General features: G+C 48.3%; 1 protein-coding gene across 3 annotated transcripts in view; it reads right to left on the bottom strand.

Annotated features, from left to right (window-relative positions):
* Positions 1-21,224, bottom strand: part of ACTN1 (actinin alpha 1) — an 88,803-nt gene that overhangs the window by 29,390 nt on the left and 38,189 nt on the right. For all 3 annotated transcript variants that reach the window (XM_019733476.2, XM_019733475.2, XM_019733477.2), the window contains exons 2-4: positions 12,181-12,295; positions 7,736-7,855; positions 1,162-1,248 (exon numbers count right to left, since the gene is read on the bottom strand). In XM_019733476.2, coding sequence (XP_019589035.1) covers positions 1,162-1,248; positions 7,736-7,855; positions 12,181-12,295 — 322 coding nt within the window. The remainder of the gene's footprint in view (positions 1-1,161; positions 1,249-7,735; positions 7,856-12,180; positions 12,296-21,224) is intronic.

The raw sequence follows: 21,224 nt of genomic DNA, 5'->3' as shown, positions 1-21,224 counted from the left end.
AGCTCAAGTTCTTCACCAGCTGCTATATATGAAAACACTAACAATTTAATCAGAGCTGACAAGAAGTCTGCCCAAAAGAATGAAACTCATCAAGAAGGCTATTTAAAAAATGGATTTACATCAATACCATCACTAACAAGAACCATGCCCTAAGTGACTACTGTGGGCAACTTTTTAACTACTTCTGTCCTAAATACCAAGTATTTATGAACCAAACAGACCTTCACATCACTGTATCACGAAGATTTCCATAACAAAGCTATTTATTTATTTAAAAAAAATTTTTAAAGGAGGGCACAGCTCACAGTGGCCCACGCAGGGATCGAACCGGCAACCTTGCACCATGCTCTAGCAACTGAACTAACCGGCCACCCCCATAACAAAGCAATTTAACCCACATCATTCTCATTAAAAAGTTACTTTGAATAAAAATCTTTTTAAGATTTATGGGCCATTAAAATGAATTAAAAGTATTTAAAAAATATTATCTCTATCTCTTCTTAAAATTTGTTTTGGTATATGTGTTTTATAATATGCACAGCAATACATAAATATAATTTATGACAAAATAAATACACACATCAGCTCAAAAGTTGCTGGAGTGTGGAAACAAAAGTTTAGAGACCACTGACCTGACCATTTGCATATCTGCAAAGTGGCCACCAGAGGGTGTTATGGGAGCAAAGTGGAGGACATGGGGTCTGCTAGCCCTCCCCGCAGTCTCTCCGTTGCTATTCCCCTACCCTTTCCGATTTAACAACCCAAAAGCCAGGTGGGGTTTCCAATACACTTATCCACAGCAACCATGGGCTTTCTCGAAGTGGGGGTGTTTCCCTGGGGCCAACACGCCTGTGGAAACCAGCACTGGAAACAGCTCTTACTTCTTTACAGACTAGGAGGCAGGACAGATGCCAGCAATGGATCAAAAGTTCAGGATATGGCTATAAATGTCTACCCATTACATTGTTTTGTACACCTGAAACTAATTAAAAAGAAAAAAGGTTTTCTTTTTAATTCATTAGGCTCAGGATGTAGCCCACAGTCAAGCCCTGTCGCCCAGGTCTGAGAGCTCCCCAGGCGGAGCCCAGGGAGGAAGACGTGAATGGTGGAGGCGTGGAGAAGTGGGGGCTTTGGGACATAACGACAGAGCAGAAGACCTACCTTCCACAGAGATGTCCTGGATGGCAAAGCGGAGGATGATGGTCCAGATCATGCCCAGGGTCATTTTCACGTTCCCATCCACAATTTCTACAGAAACAGCAGCATGACACGTTAGGATGGGTCTTAGCCGGGACAGAGGTAACATTCCCTGAGTGCCCACGTCACTCTGTGCACCATGAAGGGAGACAAAGACCACACAGCTCTACTTCTGGGGGAAGTCAGTGTGTTTTTTAAAGTTACTATAATTACATGACAGAGGTGAGAAGATCTGGGAGTGTCCTGCACAGGATAGTATCCTGGAGTATAAGGCATGTGTGGTCACTTCTACTGGGTACATTAGGAAAGGCAACAGAGAAGGTGTCTTAAACCCTAAGTGGTGTCTACCAGCCTGACAAAGAGTGGGAGGATTTCTAAACCATCACAAATGTTCTGGCAACTCTGTGAGCTGGGGATATTTGGATAGTTGTAGCTGCCAACATAGCCATCCACACCTGGAAAACCAATACAGGCAACAGAAAGCAAGCAACCTCAGAAAGTTTTGTAAACTGCCATCTTGAAAGATCCACTAACTCACACATCAACTTCATAATGCCATTAGTTGGGTATTTTTTAATTAAAAAAAAAAAAAAATCAAGCAGTTTCAAATCACAACTAAGATACCCCATTAAATTCAGTCTAAGCAGTACTTTTCAGACTTTAAAAAAATGCTACAAATTCTATGAATTTTTTTTTTTTTCTGTACTAAGGAGGAGCCCAAGACATGGAGTCATTTGTGGTCTTAGGGGCTGAGCAGGTGACAGTCAAGTGTAGACTCTTTAACCCTGACCTGCTTCCAGACCAGGACATGGTAACCTGGCCCTGTGGTACTCTCAGTTAAGAGTTAGGCACCCAAAGAATATCTTTTTTTTTTTCTACTTGCAACATTAGCTTTTAGGGGAGACGCAATAGAAACATAAGGGGCAACTTCCAGGGACTCCTGGTTTCCTGAGCCCACGTCTGCTAGGGTTTGCTTCCCACAAACCCCTTAAAATAGAGTGGATTCCATTAAGGAAATTATACCCTAAAGTCTCATTCCCTTCCTCAGAAGGGAAGGCAAAACTGCATGCTGCTGTATGGCCAACGAGGTACAGAGCACCACTGCTGCTACTTGGGAGACGGGGGACACTGCTAAGCAAGCACTGGGGTGCAGAGCAAAGGAGGGGCAGTGTCCACTTTGGACATGGGGCAGGATATAAATCTTCCTGCTTACATGGGGGGCTTAAATGCCCCTGCCAGAGCCCCAGACACCAGTGAGGGCCAGACCCGAGTCAGAGAGCTGGGTTAGAGACACAGGGAGCTGTAGCAGCACACAACTATTTTCCCGAACCAGTAAAACAGCCAGCCTGCACTTTGCAGAGCACGCTGGGGGGAGTCGAGTCAGTTAATCAGTGAACACTCACTTCACAGACGTCTGAGATTTTTAAAGTGCCCTTTGATTTGTAACTTCCAATGGTTTCACATCTGTAATTTTTAAAGAGTTTATGTAAAAGCCTAAGGAAAAAAACCTTAAATTCATAATAGGCAAAAGACATGAGTAGACACTTCACAAAACATAAAATGGAAGTAACCCATTCATAAGGATATTCAATTTCGCTTGTAATTAAAGAAATAACGCACTGTTTTCCCAGTGATTAAATTAGCAAAGTTAAAAAGAAAAAAGTAAACATGTATCTTGATGGTAACAAGACGACCACACCGTGGCTAGAAGTGGACATTGGCTTTAGAAAAAAAAGAAAAAACTTTCTGGGAAATAATTCGGCAACAGGAAACAAGCATCTTAAAGCTGTTTATCTTTTTGAAAGTAAAATTCTACCTCTAGGAATCTATCTCTAGCAAACATGTGAAACGCAGAGTAAGGCTACTCTGCTACTGTATAACGGTGCTTGTTGTAAGGTTCCTTATCATGACCCCCAAATTGGAAGCCAGGTGAATGTGCAAAGTACAAGGTGTGATGGAGTAAATCCCCAGACCTAGTCACCCCTCTGCTCAAAACCTCCATAGCATCCCACCTCACTCAGAGCCAAAGTCCATGGACGGCGGGGCCTCTTGAACGCCCTCTAGTCCCAGGGCCTCTGCAGCTCCCCCTCCCTGCACAATCACATGGCTTGTCCCTCACCTTCCTCCTGTCTCCACTTAGCCTTCACCTTCTCATTGAGTCCTTCCTTGACAGCTTTCCTACTCAATTTATTTCTTTCCATCTGACATATGTATGTGTGTATTTTCTCTCTCCTCCTTCTAGAACATACGCTCCATGCGGGCAATTTCTTCTGTTTTGCATCACTGCTTCGAGTCCAGCGCAGTGTCGGGCACAGAGAAAGCCTTCCATCAACATTTGTTGAATGAATGAATGAACAAATGAATGAACGAATGAATGAATGAACGAACGAACGGACACTGGAGGACACTAACCACACATGGGTGAAGGGGCAGAGGTAACGCCAGCCTGTCAGCCCTGACAATGTAACAGGAAGGACCCAGGTCTGGAACAGAGCACAGATGTGTCCAACAGACAATGAACACAGCCATTAAAATTATGTTCATGAGCTTCTGATGACTTGGAAAAATTTACACAGTAATATGGAAAGTAGAAAAACCAGATACAAAATTTTATGAACAGCATTTTGAATACAAGGGGAAATTTGTTTAAAGTCTAGGAAAAGCACCGGTGGTAATGCTGCCACTTGGCCTTTCCAGGAGTGGAGCGCCTATCCCCCCTCCCCACCCTACCCCGGCGTCCCACACACACTGCCCCACTTGTGACAGCCAAATTCCTGGGCCTCCAAGAAGCTGGCCTTGAGCTTGGTGACTTCCCAGCGCTAATGAGGACAAGGAAGCTTCTTTCTTGGGTCTTGCCTATTTACTCCTCTCCTCTTTCTTCCCCAGAAACCCCCCAGGGGTTTTTAGTACTGAATTCTTACTCATACCAAAGAAGCAGATTCATTCCAGAAAACAGAGGAGCCAAGCACAGGCAAAGAGAGGGGTGTGTTCAGTGAACACCCTGTGTACCGCCCCAGCCCCAGCGCCCACCTGACTGACTCCCGCCCACCATCAGCGTGTATCCTGCCCCAGAAAGACAGATCCTTTCCCCAGGATCTCTGTTTGGAGCAGGGGTGCCCCATCTCACAGGCGGCTTTATGTCAGGGGGCTGCCAGGAATGCTGGGTCCAAAAGGAAGGTCCCAAGGCCACAACTCGGCCCTGTGGGATAAACCATGAAGACAGATTAACAACCTGCTGGGTGTGGGAAGAAGTGGGGCCATGTTTTTGCTATTCCTGGTCTACAGTAGCTATGAAGCTGTTTGTATCCTGTGTTTCTTCAGAACCTGCTTCTCCCTTCACCCCACTCAGCCCCCTAGGGTCACAGTCATCTGTGCAGTATTCAAACAGCAGAATGAATGATGCTGAAGAAATCCCTCAGGACAGAAACTAGACCCCTGGGGTCACCAGCTCCCAGACCACCGCCCCCTCTCTATCTGGAGGACAGATACTAAACCATCGTGACCACCCCCAGGCTCTTGGCACCCAGAACCATCACACTTTCCTGCCCAAAGTGCTAAAAATAACAAAATCCTGCTTGGGTCCTCTTACCTGGTTAAATCCCAACTACTCACTCAAGTTAACCCCCAATACCATGGCTCTAGACATTCTAGAATCAAGGACAGTACAGGCAATCTGAAGGATCTATACTAACCCCTGCCCAAGATACGGAAATTCCTTGCCTCCAGCCTCCACCTGAACATCTTTGGGGACAGGAAACATATGCCCTCCCCAGAGCCCCCAGTCCATTCCCGAAGGTTCTTCATGTTGTCCACAATTGGTCTGCCCAAAGCGTCGATCAGAGAGTCTAGTCCTTGCAGGTGATCCGCTCTGATGCGTTTTATTTTATAGGCTACAGCAGCAAACTCCATTTCATTAAAATACACAAAACCCAGGTGGAGGTTCATCTAGTTTCCTGGATCAGCAGAGAGACCATCCGGCACGATCTGGGTGCTCAGCTTGAAATGAGAGAAGCGACTGCAAGACAGAAGACTCAGCCTAAAGCACTGGCAGCCAGGACTACCTCATTTTAAAGGAGCCTTTTGAAAACTTTGGAGCAGCGAGTCCCATGTGAAAGGAACTGGAAAACCAGGGCCAGCTAATTGATTAGAGGTGGTGGTTAGAGTTTATGTCTTTGCTCCTCACGCCTCTGCTGAAGCAACCACGGCCAACCTGACCCGCCACGTCACAGCTGAGGAAAATTACACATGGAAGTTCTGTCCTGTGCCCCTGCAGGAGAGGCAGCAATGCCTGGGGGTGATGGCAACAGGATTAGACCTCGACTCTGGAGCCCGAACCCCTGGAATCAATCCTGGCTCTGCCACATGGAAACAGTCTGGCCCAGAGCCTATGCTCAACCACACTTCATGCTGTCATTCCAGCAACTCTGCTGACCCTGTTTCCTTGACTGTGAAATGTGGCTGGTGGTCCTCATCCTACAGGTCTGCTTCCAGGAGAAGGGGACAACCACATGGAGCATCCTGTCTGGCCAGGCACAGATCTGGAACTCAGCGCGGGCTAGTCTCTCCCTCCTTTCCTTTCCCTCCTCCTCTTGGGTGCTCAAAGTCTTTAAAAAATTTTTTTTTCTTAGGTGGTTGTTAAATTTTCCTTTCTAAAAATCCGGATTTCTGGCTTCTTTTGAAAAAGTGGAAGATACAGCAATGCTGGACCTGTATTCCCATACAATTGGTTAGATCTATTTGGCAGCTGCCCGCTTGGGAGGACGTGCTCTCTCCCTAGTTCTCCACAGTCCCCACCCATCCCTACTGCTGACCCCTGGCCCACCTCACACATCCCATACTTCCCTGCGTCAGAGGGCATCGGAGCTCGCACCCGACCACCTACCCGAGTGGCCATTTCTTTGGCTTCCCATCCCTGCTTAGTTGAAACTTTTTCTACCAAGTCTTTACTTGTCCCTAATAGAACAAACTATTCTTTTGTTCTTCTTAAGAGACAGAGGATATTCTTCCACTCACAAACCAAAGTACTACCCTGCTATGTGGCCTTCAAATATTTACTGAGTACCTACTATGTGCACCAAGCTGCTAGGAGCTGGGGCCACAAGGGTGTAGAAGACATGGTCTCTGCCTCACAGCTGAGGGGTCCTGGAACGTATGAGGCCCACCCATGACTGCCTCAAGCACCAGCCTGAGTTCCTGATAAGGCAGGGTCAGCAAACTTTTTTTGCAAAGAGCCTGATAGGAAATATTTTTGGCTTTGTAGGCCATATGGTCTCTGTCCCAACTACTCAACTCTGCCGTCCTAGCAGGAAGGCAGCCATGATGATGTGTAAACAAATGGTGTGGCTGAGTTCCAATATCTACAAAACCCCACATGGGTGAGATTTGACCCCATGGACTGTGGTTTGCAGACCCCTGTGCTCAAGTTTCTCGAGTTTGATGTAGCAACATAAAATCGCTCAATTTCTAGAAAAAAAGAGGAGAGACTTGAAAGTTATCAACCAGTGAAGAGACCTGCTCTACAGATTTACTGGAGCAAGGGCCCACCCTCTTCAAGGAAAGGCCACCCAGGGGCATTTCTCTGGTGTCACGCAGATCCAGATTTGAGTTCTGGTTTTGCTACTTATTGAGGATGGGAACTTGAAAAAGTTACTGGAGCTCATCAGGCATCCGTTTACTTTTCATGAAATGCTCCTCCTAGGGATGCTGTGTGGATTAATCGAGATCACTGGAGTAAAGGGCTTCAAAACAGTACCTGCCACACAGGAAGTGCTCACAGTAATCACAACCATGGTTATATTATCAGTGAAGGAAGGAAAGAATGAATGGAGGCGATGTCTTAACTCATCTTTCCATCTCTGGCAGACAGCAGGTACCCAATAAATACTTGCTGAATCCATGGGACCAGTCCTGGCGGGGCCTAGCGATGGCATTCTGTTCTAATCGCCTCGACCCTCCCCAAATCCTTCAGGGCCATCTGTGAACGCAGAAGCAGTGCTACCTCCTTTTAACCATTAAGAACATGGTAATAATAGTTTAAACTGAGCTTTCACAATTTTTTTTTTTTTTAACTGAAGGAAGAAGAGCCAAGAATCTACTCTGAAGGGAAATGCTATTAAGATTGTTCCCAAAGGCTTGTGCACATCAGTCTTTCTGGGGCTCCACAGAGCCTCAGGGCAGCCTCCACCCTCCACCCACTGGTGTTGGCACCCTCTCGGCAGACCACAGCAAAGCCCGGGCTGTGGATGAGGGAAGTGGCACTGTGCACAGTGCTGGGATTGGCTGAGGCGTGCCCAGGTGTGGACCAGGAAGTGGGCCTTGGCTTTCCAGGGGTGGGGCTGACAAGTGGGGGAGGCTGAGACAGAATGGGAAGTGCTGTTGTTACATGAAGAATCCACAGGTTGACCAGATGGAGGTGCTAGGAGCCCCATTTCCAAATGCCCTCAGGCATGTGTGGGCCCAGGGGTCAGGGGTTGGGGTAGAAAAGGCCCAGGGAACCAGAAACTCAGGCTCCGAGGGGCAGCCAGTGGGCAGGCCTTACCTTCGGCTCCAATGGACACCAGCTTGACCCCCTTGCTGGCTATGAAGTCCAGGGCCTTATTGACATTGGAGATCTTGTGCACCCTCATTTTGCCTCTCTCCGGCTTGGCCAGGCGTTCACCTGAATACAGACCGAGAACAGGGAAAGGGAAAGTAAGATGCTATTATCCAGGAGCCAGGGCTGCTCTCACAACACCCTTACCCAGGGCACAGCTTAGACGGGCACACACGTGCAATTTTGGTGCGGGGAAATGCCACCCTGGCAGGGAATGAGAGGCCTACCCTGCCTTGATTTCTCCCACGTCTCACATCTAAACAGCTTGCATCCACTCAGCAATCCTGTACAAAGCCCCTGATGTGTGTCAGGGACTTCGCTGGGCGCTAGGAATATGGGGATGAACCAAACAGTTTGCTGCCTTCATGCACTTATGGTCCAGAAGGAGAGAGACCGTCAATAGAGAAACACACAAATAAATATATACAAATGCCACGAAGGATAAATGCTTCAAAGAACTGCTTAAAAAGAGGCAGCAGAAGAGGAGGGCAGCTAGGAGGATGAGGAGTTTCAGAGTGGTCAGGGAAAGCCGCTGAGGGGAAGGGCAGCCAGGAAGCATCCCCCCCTTCCTTCTCCTGTCATCATACCCATCTCCAGAGATAAGAAATGGTGAGCGAGGCAGAAGGAACAGCACGTGCAAAGGCCCTGAACTCCTTTCAGTCTAGGCTGTTGGGCCTGAAAAGGGGTGTGGGTCACGCGAGAGTATTTTGAAACAGTTCCTTGTGTGTTGAAATGGAGCTGCCCACAGCATCCCTCTTTCGGTTAAGAACCAGGGCTCTTTGTCCAGTTACTGCCTCCTGGGGGCACCCTTGGCTCAGCTCCAAGTCAACCCCCCCACTCCCACCTCCACCTTCCTAGTGGGAGCTTCTGCTACTCAGGTTTCAGAGCCAGAAGCTGCAAGGAAACAGGAAATGGGTAGGGGGGCTGGTTCTCCAAACATCCCATTAAGAACACTTTTATCCCAGTACAGAGGCATCCAGAAACCTCCTGAAATTATGTGAAAGAATTTTATGTGCAACACACCTGGAGAAAGAACACACAGCTTTTAGAATCTCTAAGAGCTCAGGCATCCCAAAAGACTGAGAAACATCACCCTAGAACCTGAAACTCAGGATTCTTGCACCTGCCATGGTCTCTGGACCCATAGCCCAGTCTCCCTCCCCCAGGAATATTAGGTCTGCCTGACAGGGCTCCAGGCCTCCCAGTCCCCCAGCTTTTAGAGAACAGACTTCCTGCCACAGATGCAATTTGGCCTGGCAGCTCCCAGGGAGGAACAGCTGGGTTTTTATTATTAAATCAAGACTTTCCACTTCTGGCTCTCCCAAGGCTGTGGCTGCTGCCTTGCCTCTCCAGCAAGGCACCCCACCATCCCCGAGCAGATGAGATGCTACAGAGGCTCCCTCCCAAAGGATGGAGACAGTGCCATGTGTGTCCCCTCCTACCCCCACCAAGGCAACTCCCACCACTGCCCCAGTCCACGGGTCTTGCTGGGTCTGAGTTCCCAGCCAGCCCACCCGCCATGCACACTGACTGGAACGAGACTTCTCTACAAGGACTGTGGAAGTGGCAAGGCCAGGGTTTTCAAACTTCGCCCAGCACAAAACCAGTTAGAGAAACTGCTACCTTCAGATGTCCAGCCCCCTTTCCCTGCCTCCTACATTTCTGATTTAGTAGGGCTGGAGGGGGTTTCTGATTCTGGTGTGGGTGGTCCAGGGACCATTCTTCGAGGATCTCTATAGGCAGCGTCCCCTTCCTTCTCCTGTCATCATACCCATCTCCAGAGATGCTCAAGGAGGAAAAGTCAACATTTCAGTGACTTGATCTCCCCAGCCCCAAGAAAGAGATGAGCCCGCTTCACAGACATGCACAGGTCCCCCTTGGGCGCAAGCTGGTCGTTACATGGGAACGCACTGCTGGTTATGCAGAAAAGCCCAGGTTGGGCAATCGGTTACTTTAACATTTGTTGAGGGTCACCTACGTGGCAAGGACAGTTCCAAGCACTTGGGACATAGAGAAGAGACCATCCCTGCCAAAAGGACCTCAGCATGGAGTAGGGAAGAAAAGAAGTGGGTCAAAATGATTAAACCATGTGGCAAATGACACAATAGAGGAATTAATGGGGTGTTATTGGAGCCCAGAGGAGGGCAGCTACTCAAAAGGAGGGGGTTCAGGGAAGCTTTCTTGAAAGAAACCCCTGAGCTTAATTTGAAGAATGAAAAAGAATGCCAGATTTATTTATTTAAATGAAGAAATGTTGGGGGAGGCATTTGGGAAGGATACTCTAAAAGGCAGTTAGAGAAAACCAGTTCCTAAAAACCTTGAACATGGTATTACTATATGATCCAGCAATTCCACTTCTAAATATACACCCAAAAGAACTGAAAGCAGAAACTCAAGTAGAAACACAAACAGATATTCATACAGCCATGTTCACAGCAACATTATCTACAACAGCCAAGAGGTGGAAGCACCCCAAGTTGTAATCCATGATGAATGAACAAAATGTGGCACGGACATACAATGGAGTATTACTCAGCCTAAAAAAGAAATTCTGATGCACGTTACAACATGGATGAAACTGGAAGATATTATGCTAAGTGAAATAAGCCAGTCACAAAAGGATAAACACTGTATGATTCCACTTACCGTGTTTCCCCGAAAATAAGACCTGGTCTTATATTAAGGTTTGCTCCAAAATACGCATTAGGGGTTATGTTCAGGGGATCTCATCCTGAAAAATCATGCTAGGGCTTATTTTCCGGTTAGGTCTTATTTTTGGGGAAACACCGTATATGAGGTTTCTAGAGTAGTCACATTCATCAACACAGAAAGTAGATGGTAGCTGTCAGGGGGTTGGGGGGAGGGAGGAATGGGGAGTTAGTGGTTAATAAATGTGGAGTTTTGTTTCGGTTTGGGAAGATGAACAGTTCTGGAGACGGGTAGTGGTGATAACTGCACAACAATGTGAATGCACTTAATGCCACAGAGCTGTACACTTAAAAACAGTACATTTTATGTTATGTGTATTTTACCACCTGCTACAAACACATACAAACCCAACCTCCCACACATCACAGATTTCACCTGAAAGGGAAACAGACAAAAAGTATTGGGGTAAAAAAGGCAGTTAGAGCTTGTACAAAAGCATGAAGTACAGAGAGCATGTCATCTGGGAGGGCTGCATGTCTCCAGTGTGACAGGTCTGAGGTTTGAGGCCTTGTGGGGAATATCTGGTTGAAAACAAAGCAGGTGCCAGCTCACAAAGGATTCTGCAAGCTATGCTAAGGAATGTGGGCTGCAGGCTCAAATACTAAGGAATGTGGGCTGCAGGCTCAAAGCCCTGGGGCGGCGCCGAAGGGTTTCCAGTAGGGAACAGTGCAACCATATTTGGGCTGGTGCATGGACCCTCTGGCTGCAGTGTGTATGATGGACTGCCAGTGGGAAGGGATAAGCTGGGAGGTGATCGAAGACGTCTGTAGTTGACACGGGCCCACACTGACACCACGGTAGCCAAGGTAACAGAAGGATGAGAGGAGAAGATAAAATGTATAAAACTTGAAAGCCAAGTTGAGAAGAAGAGCAGAGGCAGAGCTGCCTATGATTCCTAACTTAGGTTTTGGGGAATAAGACGAAGACCACAGGAAGAAAAAGAGGTTTGCTGGGGCTGGGAATGGTAAGCACAGTTTGGACACACTGCGTGGACTCTGGGAGACATTTGGGTGGAGATGCTCAGTGTGGTTCAGAATTTAAGAGGAGCTCAAGGTAGAAGGCTGAACTGAGACTTGATCTGGGACTCACTGGCACCACGGTGGAAGGTAAAGTGAAGAGAGCAGCTAAGATTGCCCCAGGAACAAACCAAGGCGAGAATACTAAGGACTGCCTCCTTTTAAAGGGTAGTGGAGGAAAGGTGAGTGTGCATTCAGGGGAGCTGTCCCTTCAGATATCTGGGTATCTAAATTCCAAGCAAGGGGATGGATAAGAGACTAGGATGGTGTGAATATAGGCACATAGGTAGTAGTGGAGCCAAGGTTTGGAGATGGTCAGCCATGGTTGCACTCATGACCACAGAATCCTAGCATTTTGGAGAAGGGACCCGGGAGACCATCTTTCAAACCCCCTCTTTTTGCAAAAGAGGACACTGAGGCAGAAGGGCAGGGACTTGTCCAAGGACAAATGGATGGTCAGCAGCAGAGCCAGGACCAAACCCAGTCTCCTCATATGAATTCACCCATGTCACCCCCAACTTCTTTCAAGAGACCCAAAGCTAGCCATGACCAACAAGAGAGGAGCAGCCCACGTGCTAGGGCGGCATTCCCCAAGTGGCAGCACCTTTTCCTGGGCCAGGGTGGCCCCGCGCACCGGGCACTCGCGAGGCCAGCGGCCCACCTCACCTGAGATGACCTCCAGCAGCAGCATGAGCTTCAGGCCGTCCCGGAAGTCCTCCTCGATGTTCTCGATCTGTGTCCCCGCCTTGCGGAGGTGGGAGTTGCACCAGGCTGTGAAGGTCTGGGCAAAGGAAATGAGAGCAAGCGGTCAGGTTTCCCCCAAGTCACATGGTCTCTGAGGACCGCACAGGGGCCTCAATGGGTCCTGGGACCCACCTGCCTTACACCAGCTTTCCAGTCGTTCTGGATAAAGCCTGGGTGAGCACCCGTGGCCTGGATGACGCCTACCCTCCCAACCTTCCGAAAACATCCCCACAACACGTTTAGAAGTGCCAGCAATTTACCTTAGGTTTTAAGGTTTAATTTCAATCTTTACTATCACCTTAAGGCTAAATAGTTCATTAAATCCTTGCCCACTTTGCAGCTAGCTAAAGGAAAGCAATGACCAGTTTTGTTAAGGAGACAGTTCAGAGGCACAGTGTCAGGATAAGGAGCGAAAAAGGTAAGTACTCGAATGTGTATGTCTGTGTGTTTGGGGTGGGGATAGAGGCACCTTAAGCTGCAAAAGTATGAGGAAGAATTCCAGAAAGGGAACGTAAGGAGATTAATGAAAGACCATCAATACTGGAATATTCTAGTCTGTGGGAGGAGAACAGCGAATTGAAGCTTTTTCTAGGTATATTAAGCAGATGAGCAGGCAGGCTATCAACTAAGCTGTCCTGTGCCAACAGCACCCGCTGGCGGCTCAAACAAGGAACCAGATGATTCAACAAACATGAGAAACACGTGTGCACTTAAATTTCACATGCCCGTCTACAACTTGGACAAGTGTCTCTCTCCAGCTGTCACATTCCACGGGAAACGGAGAGAAGTGCCTTCCTACTTCAGATCCAACCCACTGCTCGGCAACTCCACACTTCTCTGCACCAAATGACACTCAACTACATGGGGGCACAAGAGCCAATGTTCAGTCCCCCGACAGCAGGACCAGTCAGCTCTCTGCCCACCTGCCCTTGAAGTTGCAATGGTGAGCCATGCACTATTCATCATAACAGTAGCAGCCACACTAGAAATACCGCCCTCCTCAAAAAGGTCACCAGACTCATGACCCCCAGCACCACTTCCTCCTGCCCTGGGGAACTCCAAAGTGAAGTGGCAACGAATGGGCAGGAGAAGGTATGAATGCCACACCACTGATTATTGGGGAAAAGAAATGACTGTGTAGGTTAAGAACCAAGAACTGAAGAGACTGTCAGCAAGAAGGGGAGATGTCAATCCATGCAGGTGGGGAGAAGGGGGCAGCATTATGACACCCCCAATTTTGGGCCTCATCTTTAAATCATGTCTCACTAGGAACTTACCCACACAAGATACTTCTCTGTCCCTACAAACACATCTCTACTCAGTAGGCCAGCCCATTTCCATGACAGAGAAGAGAGGTGTGAGTGCTGTCTCAAAGTTTTGGGAAGACTGGCACAGAGATTGGGGGTGAGCAGGGGACATATACTGATTCCTCAGCTTGGAATGTCCTCTATATCACACTTGGCTAACTCACACTCATCTTCCAAGATAGGGCTAAAATATATCACCTTCTCCAGGAAGCCTTCCTGACAGCCACCCTCCATGTGTGGTTTGGGGCACAGAGTACACAGCATCCTGCACCCATGCTATCATTGCCTGCATCCCACTGCTTGGTCCTTGCCTGGCCACTTTTCAGCTCCACACCTCCACACTGGGACGGACACAGTGTTCTCCCTAGAGTCCCAGGACACAGAGTCAGGGACACAGAAGTGAACAAAACATCAAAAAGCCCCTGATCTGTGCAGTGAACGTTCTAGTGGATATAAAGATTGGGCAACTGGTTAAAGAGCAAGTAACCAAGTGGGAGAGTCCTGGAAGATCCACCTGTACATGCGGGAAGTGCTTGCTGAATGGCATAAGGGCAGGAGGGTCAGACAGCTCTCAGGGACCCTGGGGAAGACAGCTCAGAGGAAAGGGAATGCATCAGGGCAAGAAAGAGGGCCTATAGTGCTGGCATCACAAACCTGGCAAGAGAGGGTACATTTGGCTTTTATTTCATTTTGTTATAACTTTTGTTGTTGTTGCATAAAAAATATTAAAAAGCTTCTACATCTTTAAAATAAATATATTTCAGTTTTTGTGGGTCCGTATTCTCTCCCAGCTGTCATCTATCCACATACACACTTTGGTCAGGTGTCATCACACTGTACATTCATGGGGGAAGGAGGGGCTCTTTTCATTCACGACTATCTTGTATTGTCACAGCACCTTGCTCTCATCTCTCTTCCAGGCCCACACTCAGCCTCTGCCTGGGGACTCGAGGGGTCGAGGATTGCCCCAGGAACTCAAAGGGCTGGTCTCAGGTCCAGTGTGGCCAGGGTCCTGCTGGGAATCGCCTGCACCCCCACAGTTAGGGACTGGGGAACCTCACTGTTTACCACCCAGTTCTGGATGGGGGTTGGGGTGCCAGGAAGGAGGAAGAGGCCTCTTTTGTAAAAACATAGTGCTTTGCAAGAGGAAAAGTACTGTTGAAAGCAACCTGCCCCATTTCCTGGGGAAGCTGGACTCAGAGCCCTGGGAGACAGAACCACACCCGTGTTTGCTCAGGTCTCCCATACAAACCCCCACTCTGAGGACGCAGGGACTGGGCTTTGTTAAAACTCCAAAGGTCTCATCCCCATCTCCCACAGGTGATGGCCTTAAAGGGGCCTCTGAGCACCTCTCAAATAGGAAAGTTTCCCCCAAAGCAGCACCTATCTCAAAGCTCAGGCTTAAGGGGGAAACAGTGGAAGCAACTCGGTGATTAAGAACATGCACTTTTGGGCGCACTAGATGTGGGTTCAACGCTCAGATCCACTATTTACCAGCTGCATGACCTTCAGATTAACCTCCCTAAGCCTCAGTTTCCTAAACAGTAAATAGGGATAGTGACAGCACTTTGTAAAAGCCAGGAGAATTAACTAGAAATATTTATGAAGTGCTTGCCACTTGGAAAGTACCCAATAAAAGAGGAGAAAAACTAGCCCCCCTGTTTTTCCGAGGGTCTTGGAGGACCTGGCCCTCTGCGCTCGCAGACCACCAAACTGTCGTGGGTTCCACCCCTGCAAGCGCTCATGGTGTTTTCAAGACGACGCCTGTGTGTCTGAGAAAAATCTTTTTTTTTTTGAACTGGTGCTGATGGGTCATGGGAGAGGGCTAAAATTGTGGTTAGGGGTGCAGAAAGCCTGGGATCTTGACAGTAGCCCTGTGGACCCCCAGCAGAGGAGGCTAATGCAGCACAAAGAGGGGAGAGGAGAGTGTCAGGAACACGGCTTCCATGCTCGCTGCACAGACTCTCCTTGGGCGCAGGGCAGGCCTTGGTCTTGAAGTTCGAGCTCCCACATTATGACAGAGAAGGGACCTCTCCCTCAGCAGTGCCCAGGGGTCCTGCCAGGAGGGAAAGCCAACAGCTTTTTGTTGGGCACATTCCCAAGCAGAACAAGGCAGGAAGCACACACCAATGGTGAGGAATGTGGATTCTAGAGCGAAACTGACCTGCAGCCAGGCCCAGCTCTGCCCGAGTGGCCCTGGGCAAGCAACTTCAGCTCTTTAACCATCAATCTCTACACACCTGCAAGATGGGTATAATAACAGAACGCGCTTCAAAGGGTGGTAAACATCAATGCCACAACACACAGGCAAGTAAGCGCTAAGCATAATCAACCACACATAATGCTCAATAAATGGTAGCTACTATTATTAGGATGAAGGACAGTGGCTGCAGGAAAACTAGAGTTCGACGTGATAAAGAACAGTGTGTTACTTGCCAAAGGCATGTGCTTGGCGAGGGTGCTGGGAAAGGATTCAAGCCCCTCACCTGGGAGGGGCGGCACTGAGCTAAGTAAGGTCCCTTATAATTCTGATAATTCAAGAGCCCAAGGCAGCCCTTAAAAAGTTGGTTTAGAAGTGTGTTTGAAGAGTTCATTCAGACCAAGAGTCACACACTTAAATATCTGAGCAGGATTTCTCAACCCCAAAATACTACTAACATTTTGGTTGGTTACTTGTTTGTTAGGGGAGGCTGTCCTATGCGTCATACGATGTTTAGCGGTACCCCTGGACCCTACCCACTAGATGCTGTAACATCCCCTCATCTCAAGTTGTGACAACCAAAAATCATCCCCAGTTGAGAACCTAGTCTAGAGGACATAAACACATATGCCAGAGATAACAGTAGTAATAATAATGATAATAATAGCAGCTAACATCTATTGAGTACTTACTATGTGTTAGACTCTCCTCTGAGTGCCTGACCCCCTTTGACTCATTTAATCTTCACAACACTATGAGGCAGGTGCTATTATTGGCCCCATTTTACAGACGAGGAAATGAAGGCACAAAGAGGTTTAATAAATGAGCAAAAGGAGCAAGTGTAAGAAAGAACGTAAGACTGATTAGTAGTCTTCAACCCCATGTATGCCCATGCATTTTTCTTGAAACAGTGGCCTTCTCGGGCTATCCTTTGTTTTTCCACTCGGGAGAAAATGGTTCCAAGTGCACAAGCTGATAAATGACAACTGAAACACAGCCTCGGTATCAGGGCAGGGTGGTGAGGGGACGGGAATAGCCTCTCCTTGGCTCCACATGGCAAAATGGGCCCTCGGCTACCAGACCACCAATGAAGAGGAGGCCAGAAATCTGGACTTTTATGTGAATCCCCTGGTTTTTAAAATCTGGTACAACTTAAAAATAAGATATCCCACACAAGCTCCCAAAAAGAGGTCGGCAAGACTCACAGGGTCTACAGTGGGAAACAGGAACTCTTTCTAAGTCTAACAAAAAAAGTTACACACGCAGGAATGTCTGGAGTGTGAAAACAACACTCCGCAGACAGCTGAGCCCAGCACAGTTAACACTCCCCAAGACCAGGGCTGACATCAGCCACCTGGGCATCTGGTAGCAAAAGCTGCAAGGACTTCCAGGGGTGGGTGGTGGGGGCTTCCCTCATCTGGGCCTGATCAAGGACCTACACTTGTCACCAGGGACGGCGCCACGTGCCACGTGCCACGTGCCACACCGCCATGCTCTGTGAATGAAAACAAAGGCACCAAATTTCACTTATTACATTTGCAAAACCAACTTTCTGTTAATTCCCATTGCAGGGTAGGTAATGCAACAAAGCCCACATGTCACAGTGGGCAGGCTGATATGGTACCACTCCTATGGAAGGCAACTCAGCAAAGGAACTAAAAATGGGCATAAACCCTCAGCCCAAAGCTGGGACACTATCCTGGGTAAATAATGCTAAATAAAGAAAAGGCTGTGAGCACGAAAATGTTCTTGCCAGCATAGTTTGAGAGGGGAAAAAAAAATCAGAAATAGCCCCGTCTTATATTAATAAAGTATTAGCTAAATAAATACGGTTCATCCACTTAATGGAACATTCCACGGCCACAATGATGGGTTCTGAAATTATATATTATTGTGGAAAAAAGGTATATATGTAATCAACTAAAAAGCAGGACACAAAATTGTATGTACTGTGGGTATAAAACGATGTGAGCAGCCACACATGAGAAATCGACGGAAACAAAGCACATCCAAATACAGTGTGTGTGCTCCAATCATGGAAGTGTGGATGGCTGTTTTCTGCCTTCCTTGCCCTGGCATCTGCCAATGTGGTTGGATAGCGATCTGCTCCTGACCCTTGTCCCCTGCGAGTGCTCTCCTTTTTGATGATGACTCAACACAGGGCACAATCCAGGCTGTGCACTCACGGCTGACCTCACCAGAGAAGTCTCCACTGACAAAGGTGCTTTCTCTATTGTACTGTATTTACAGCAGAGTAAACAAGAGAACCCATCTGCAGCCAAATGAGACAGGGGCGGTAGTGGGCAGCAGGGCCACTCCACCCGGCCACCAGGCTCATGTGCGGACCACACCCCTCCGGCATATCCTATCCTCCGGCTCCCCTGGGATCGAGACACTGCCAGGGGAGTTACTGTGCACAGAACAGAGGCCAGGGACCCTGGGCCCTGCCCTGGCTCAGCCGGGCATGTGTGTGACCTCAGTTAAGTCACTTCAACCCCTTCCATCTATGTAACCCCAAAGGAGTCCCTTGCAGGCTGGAATCCAGCAACTTTCCCCATCACAGTGCACCTAATTAAAAAGAAAACAACCAAATAGAGCACCTGGGGAAGATCTTGCCTTCCTGGGCAGGGCTGATTTTGATTGGTGGGCTCTCTATGTCAAAGAGGCCAATAAATTCCACAGGGACAGCTTCATCTCAACGGATTCAAAGCACGATCAGTGGTTCAGCCCTTCGACTGCCAGCTCCCCTGTCACAACCAGACACCTGTTATTAGTTTACTGGATGGGCTCTAAAAGCTCTTTGCCACAATAACCCTGGAAGGACATAGGAGGACCTGGAACCTGGCTGTCTCCAGAGAGGGAAGCTAGGACGTTCATGACAGAGGAAGGAAGGACACTGGCTTTTCACAGAATATCCCTTTGTTTCTTTTGAATTTTATAACATGTGCAGTCATTACCTTTAAAAAAAAAGCTATGCAAATGTAAGAAAAGTCCATCCGGAAGTGTGTACATTTTTCTGTTAAGTCAGACCTCTGAGATGGGATAGAGGGGACTTTCCATTTCTCTGGGAATTTTTTTGGGGGGGAGGGGGGGGTTAGTGCTCATGTATTATCAGAGGGGAAAAAAACAGTTATTTCCAAAATAAAGCACAAGAAGAAGATAAAAAGGGAAGAAATGATCTCACCTATTTAAAGGAATTAGTAAGAGAATTAACTAAGAAATTACACAGAGAAAGGGTTCTGAAAAACTTTCAAGTGCCTTATCAGTGTAAAACATTATAAAGAAAGTCAGAATTAGGAACCGGGACCCGAGGATAAGGCACAATCGTGGACACACACGTCCACCTCAACAGTTAGACACCAACTGTTAACTGTGGGGGAAGATGAGGGACAGTGCCCTCTGGCCAAGTGGTCCCAGAAAAACCAAAACTAAATTTCTGAGCCTCTTGAAGGTGGTACAAGTCCTCCCTTAAAAGCTGACTTCACATCGCATGGCCTTCCCCTACCTGGAGTAGAGCAACCAGGGCCCTGATCTAAGCTCAATAAGTAAAAAATCAGCTCCCCCCAGCCCTTCCTGGCGGGTGCCCTGCCCTGGCTGCCAGTCAGAGCCTGCCCCTCCTCTGCCGCTGTTGGCCGGGTGTGCGAGCATCAGGCCAGGGTCCCTAGAGAGGGCCGGGCTAGATTGAGTTCTCTGCAGCATCTGTGGTGGGGAGGTCACTGTGGAGCAGCCAGGGGGAGCAACCAGGGAGCATTCTTTCTCCCCTGGGCCACCATGCAGTCCCTCTGACCCCACATGCAGCCAGTGTGGCCAGGGCGTGGGCACTGGGTGGTTTGTCTAAGCAAAGACCAGCCAGAAGTGATCTCAGATGCCCAGTGTTCTGGTAACGTAAACAGGAGTATCTGGTTAACTTATCAGGGGCTGGCTGCCAGCCTTTCAAAGCAAGCTGTCAGCTGGTTCACTCACAGATGAAAAGCAGAGTTCTGAAGACATCCCCACCCAGATCTATTTACTTTTCACCCACCTGGGAGTGGTTGCTGAAAAAGTTGAGAACCACCAGGCAGTTTCCTCTGCTCAGAAAAAGCATCTAACAGCTTGCCCCCCAAGCTATGTGAATGCTGGGGTCTTAGAAATTCAGAGTGCAGGCAACTGGAGGCACCCGAAGGAGTTGAACTTTGGAACCCGACAGAGCTGGGGCTTCAGTCCCAGCCTCCACCTCTCATTAGCTGTCTCTTTGGACAGAATTCTTAATCTCAGCCTCAGAATGCCCATCTGTAAAATGGGTATAACACCACTTACGACAACATAGCATTAGAGAGGACCAAATTAGATCTTATGTACTTGGACAGTCTGGTGCTGTGTCTACAACAGATGCTTAAAAAACATTCTGTCATTCACTGGCTGTGTGGCCTTAACTAACTTGTGTAGGCCTCAGCTGCTTCATCAGATAAGTGGGGATACAAAATATCATTACTTTGCATGGTGGTTGTCAAGATGAGGGCACAATAAATGCAAAACATCCAGCAAGATGCCCAGGCCTGAGTAGGAGCCCAATTAATGCCCGCTGTCATCCTGCCCTCACTTCCCCTTCTCTTTCTATTGAATCAAAGTTAATCATTCACAGAGCTCTACAGGTTGGAAAGAAAAAGGTCCTCTTATTTTTACCCTCCTGATGAGGAAACCCTGGGACCAGCCTCCCAGCCAGGGTGCCGGGAGAGGAGCAGGGGGCCTGTGCATTTCCTGGTTGATGTTCCCCTGCAGCCCATTTCAAGAGACACAGCACGAGATACCCAGAGAGCAGCTAAGGCCAAGGAGCAGTGGTCCCAATGGCTCGATCTGGGAGGCATTACAGAGAAAGGGTTCTGAAAATTAGTCTGACCTAATGAACATGCCCAGTGGGAGAGGGCTCCCAGCCGCCGTGAGGCCCAGGCACCGCCCCTTCCTCTGAAGGCCCTCAGAAGGCAGGCTGCTGCCTCAGCAGCTCAACAACTTCCTGCCAGTGCAGGTAGAACCTGCGGGCTCCTGAGAGGATTCAGAGTAGTTTTAAAAGTCAAGTGGTGTGTGATCCCCTGAAGAAACATGGGCTGTCCACTTAGCTCCTGGCCAATGAGAGTCAGCTAACCCCACCAATCTGCCACCATCTACAGCCTGGCCTCTCGAGGGACCAAAGAGCCCTTCAGCAAAGGTCCAGCCATCCCAGGTTCTGTCAACTACGGCCTTTGCGATCCCAGACTCACTGAGCCTCGCTTCCACATCAGTAAGACAAAGCCAAAAAGGAGCGTCTATTCTATGCGGTTGCAGTGAGGGAGGGTTGGGTGGGCTAACTCGAGGACCTTAGCCCACGGCCAAACACAGATTAAGTGTTCACTTGGTATTTAAAAAACCAAAAATGTATCTAGAGACAGAAAGTTGAGCAGTGGTCGCTTAGGGCTGGGGCAGGGGACATAAGGGGGTGACAGCTA

The sequence above is a fragment of the Rhinolophus sinicus genome, linkage group LG03 (genome assembly GCF_036562045.2).
Source record: "Rhinolophus sinicus isolate RSC01 linkage group LG03, ASM3656204v1, whole genome shotgun sequence".
NCBI lineage: Eukaryota > Metazoa > Chordata > Mammalia > Chiroptera > Rhinolophidae > Rhinolophus > Rhinolophus sinicus.
The sequence above is the reverse complement of the archived record's forward strand: the minus strand, read 5'-3'. Positions and strand labels throughout refer to the sequence as shown.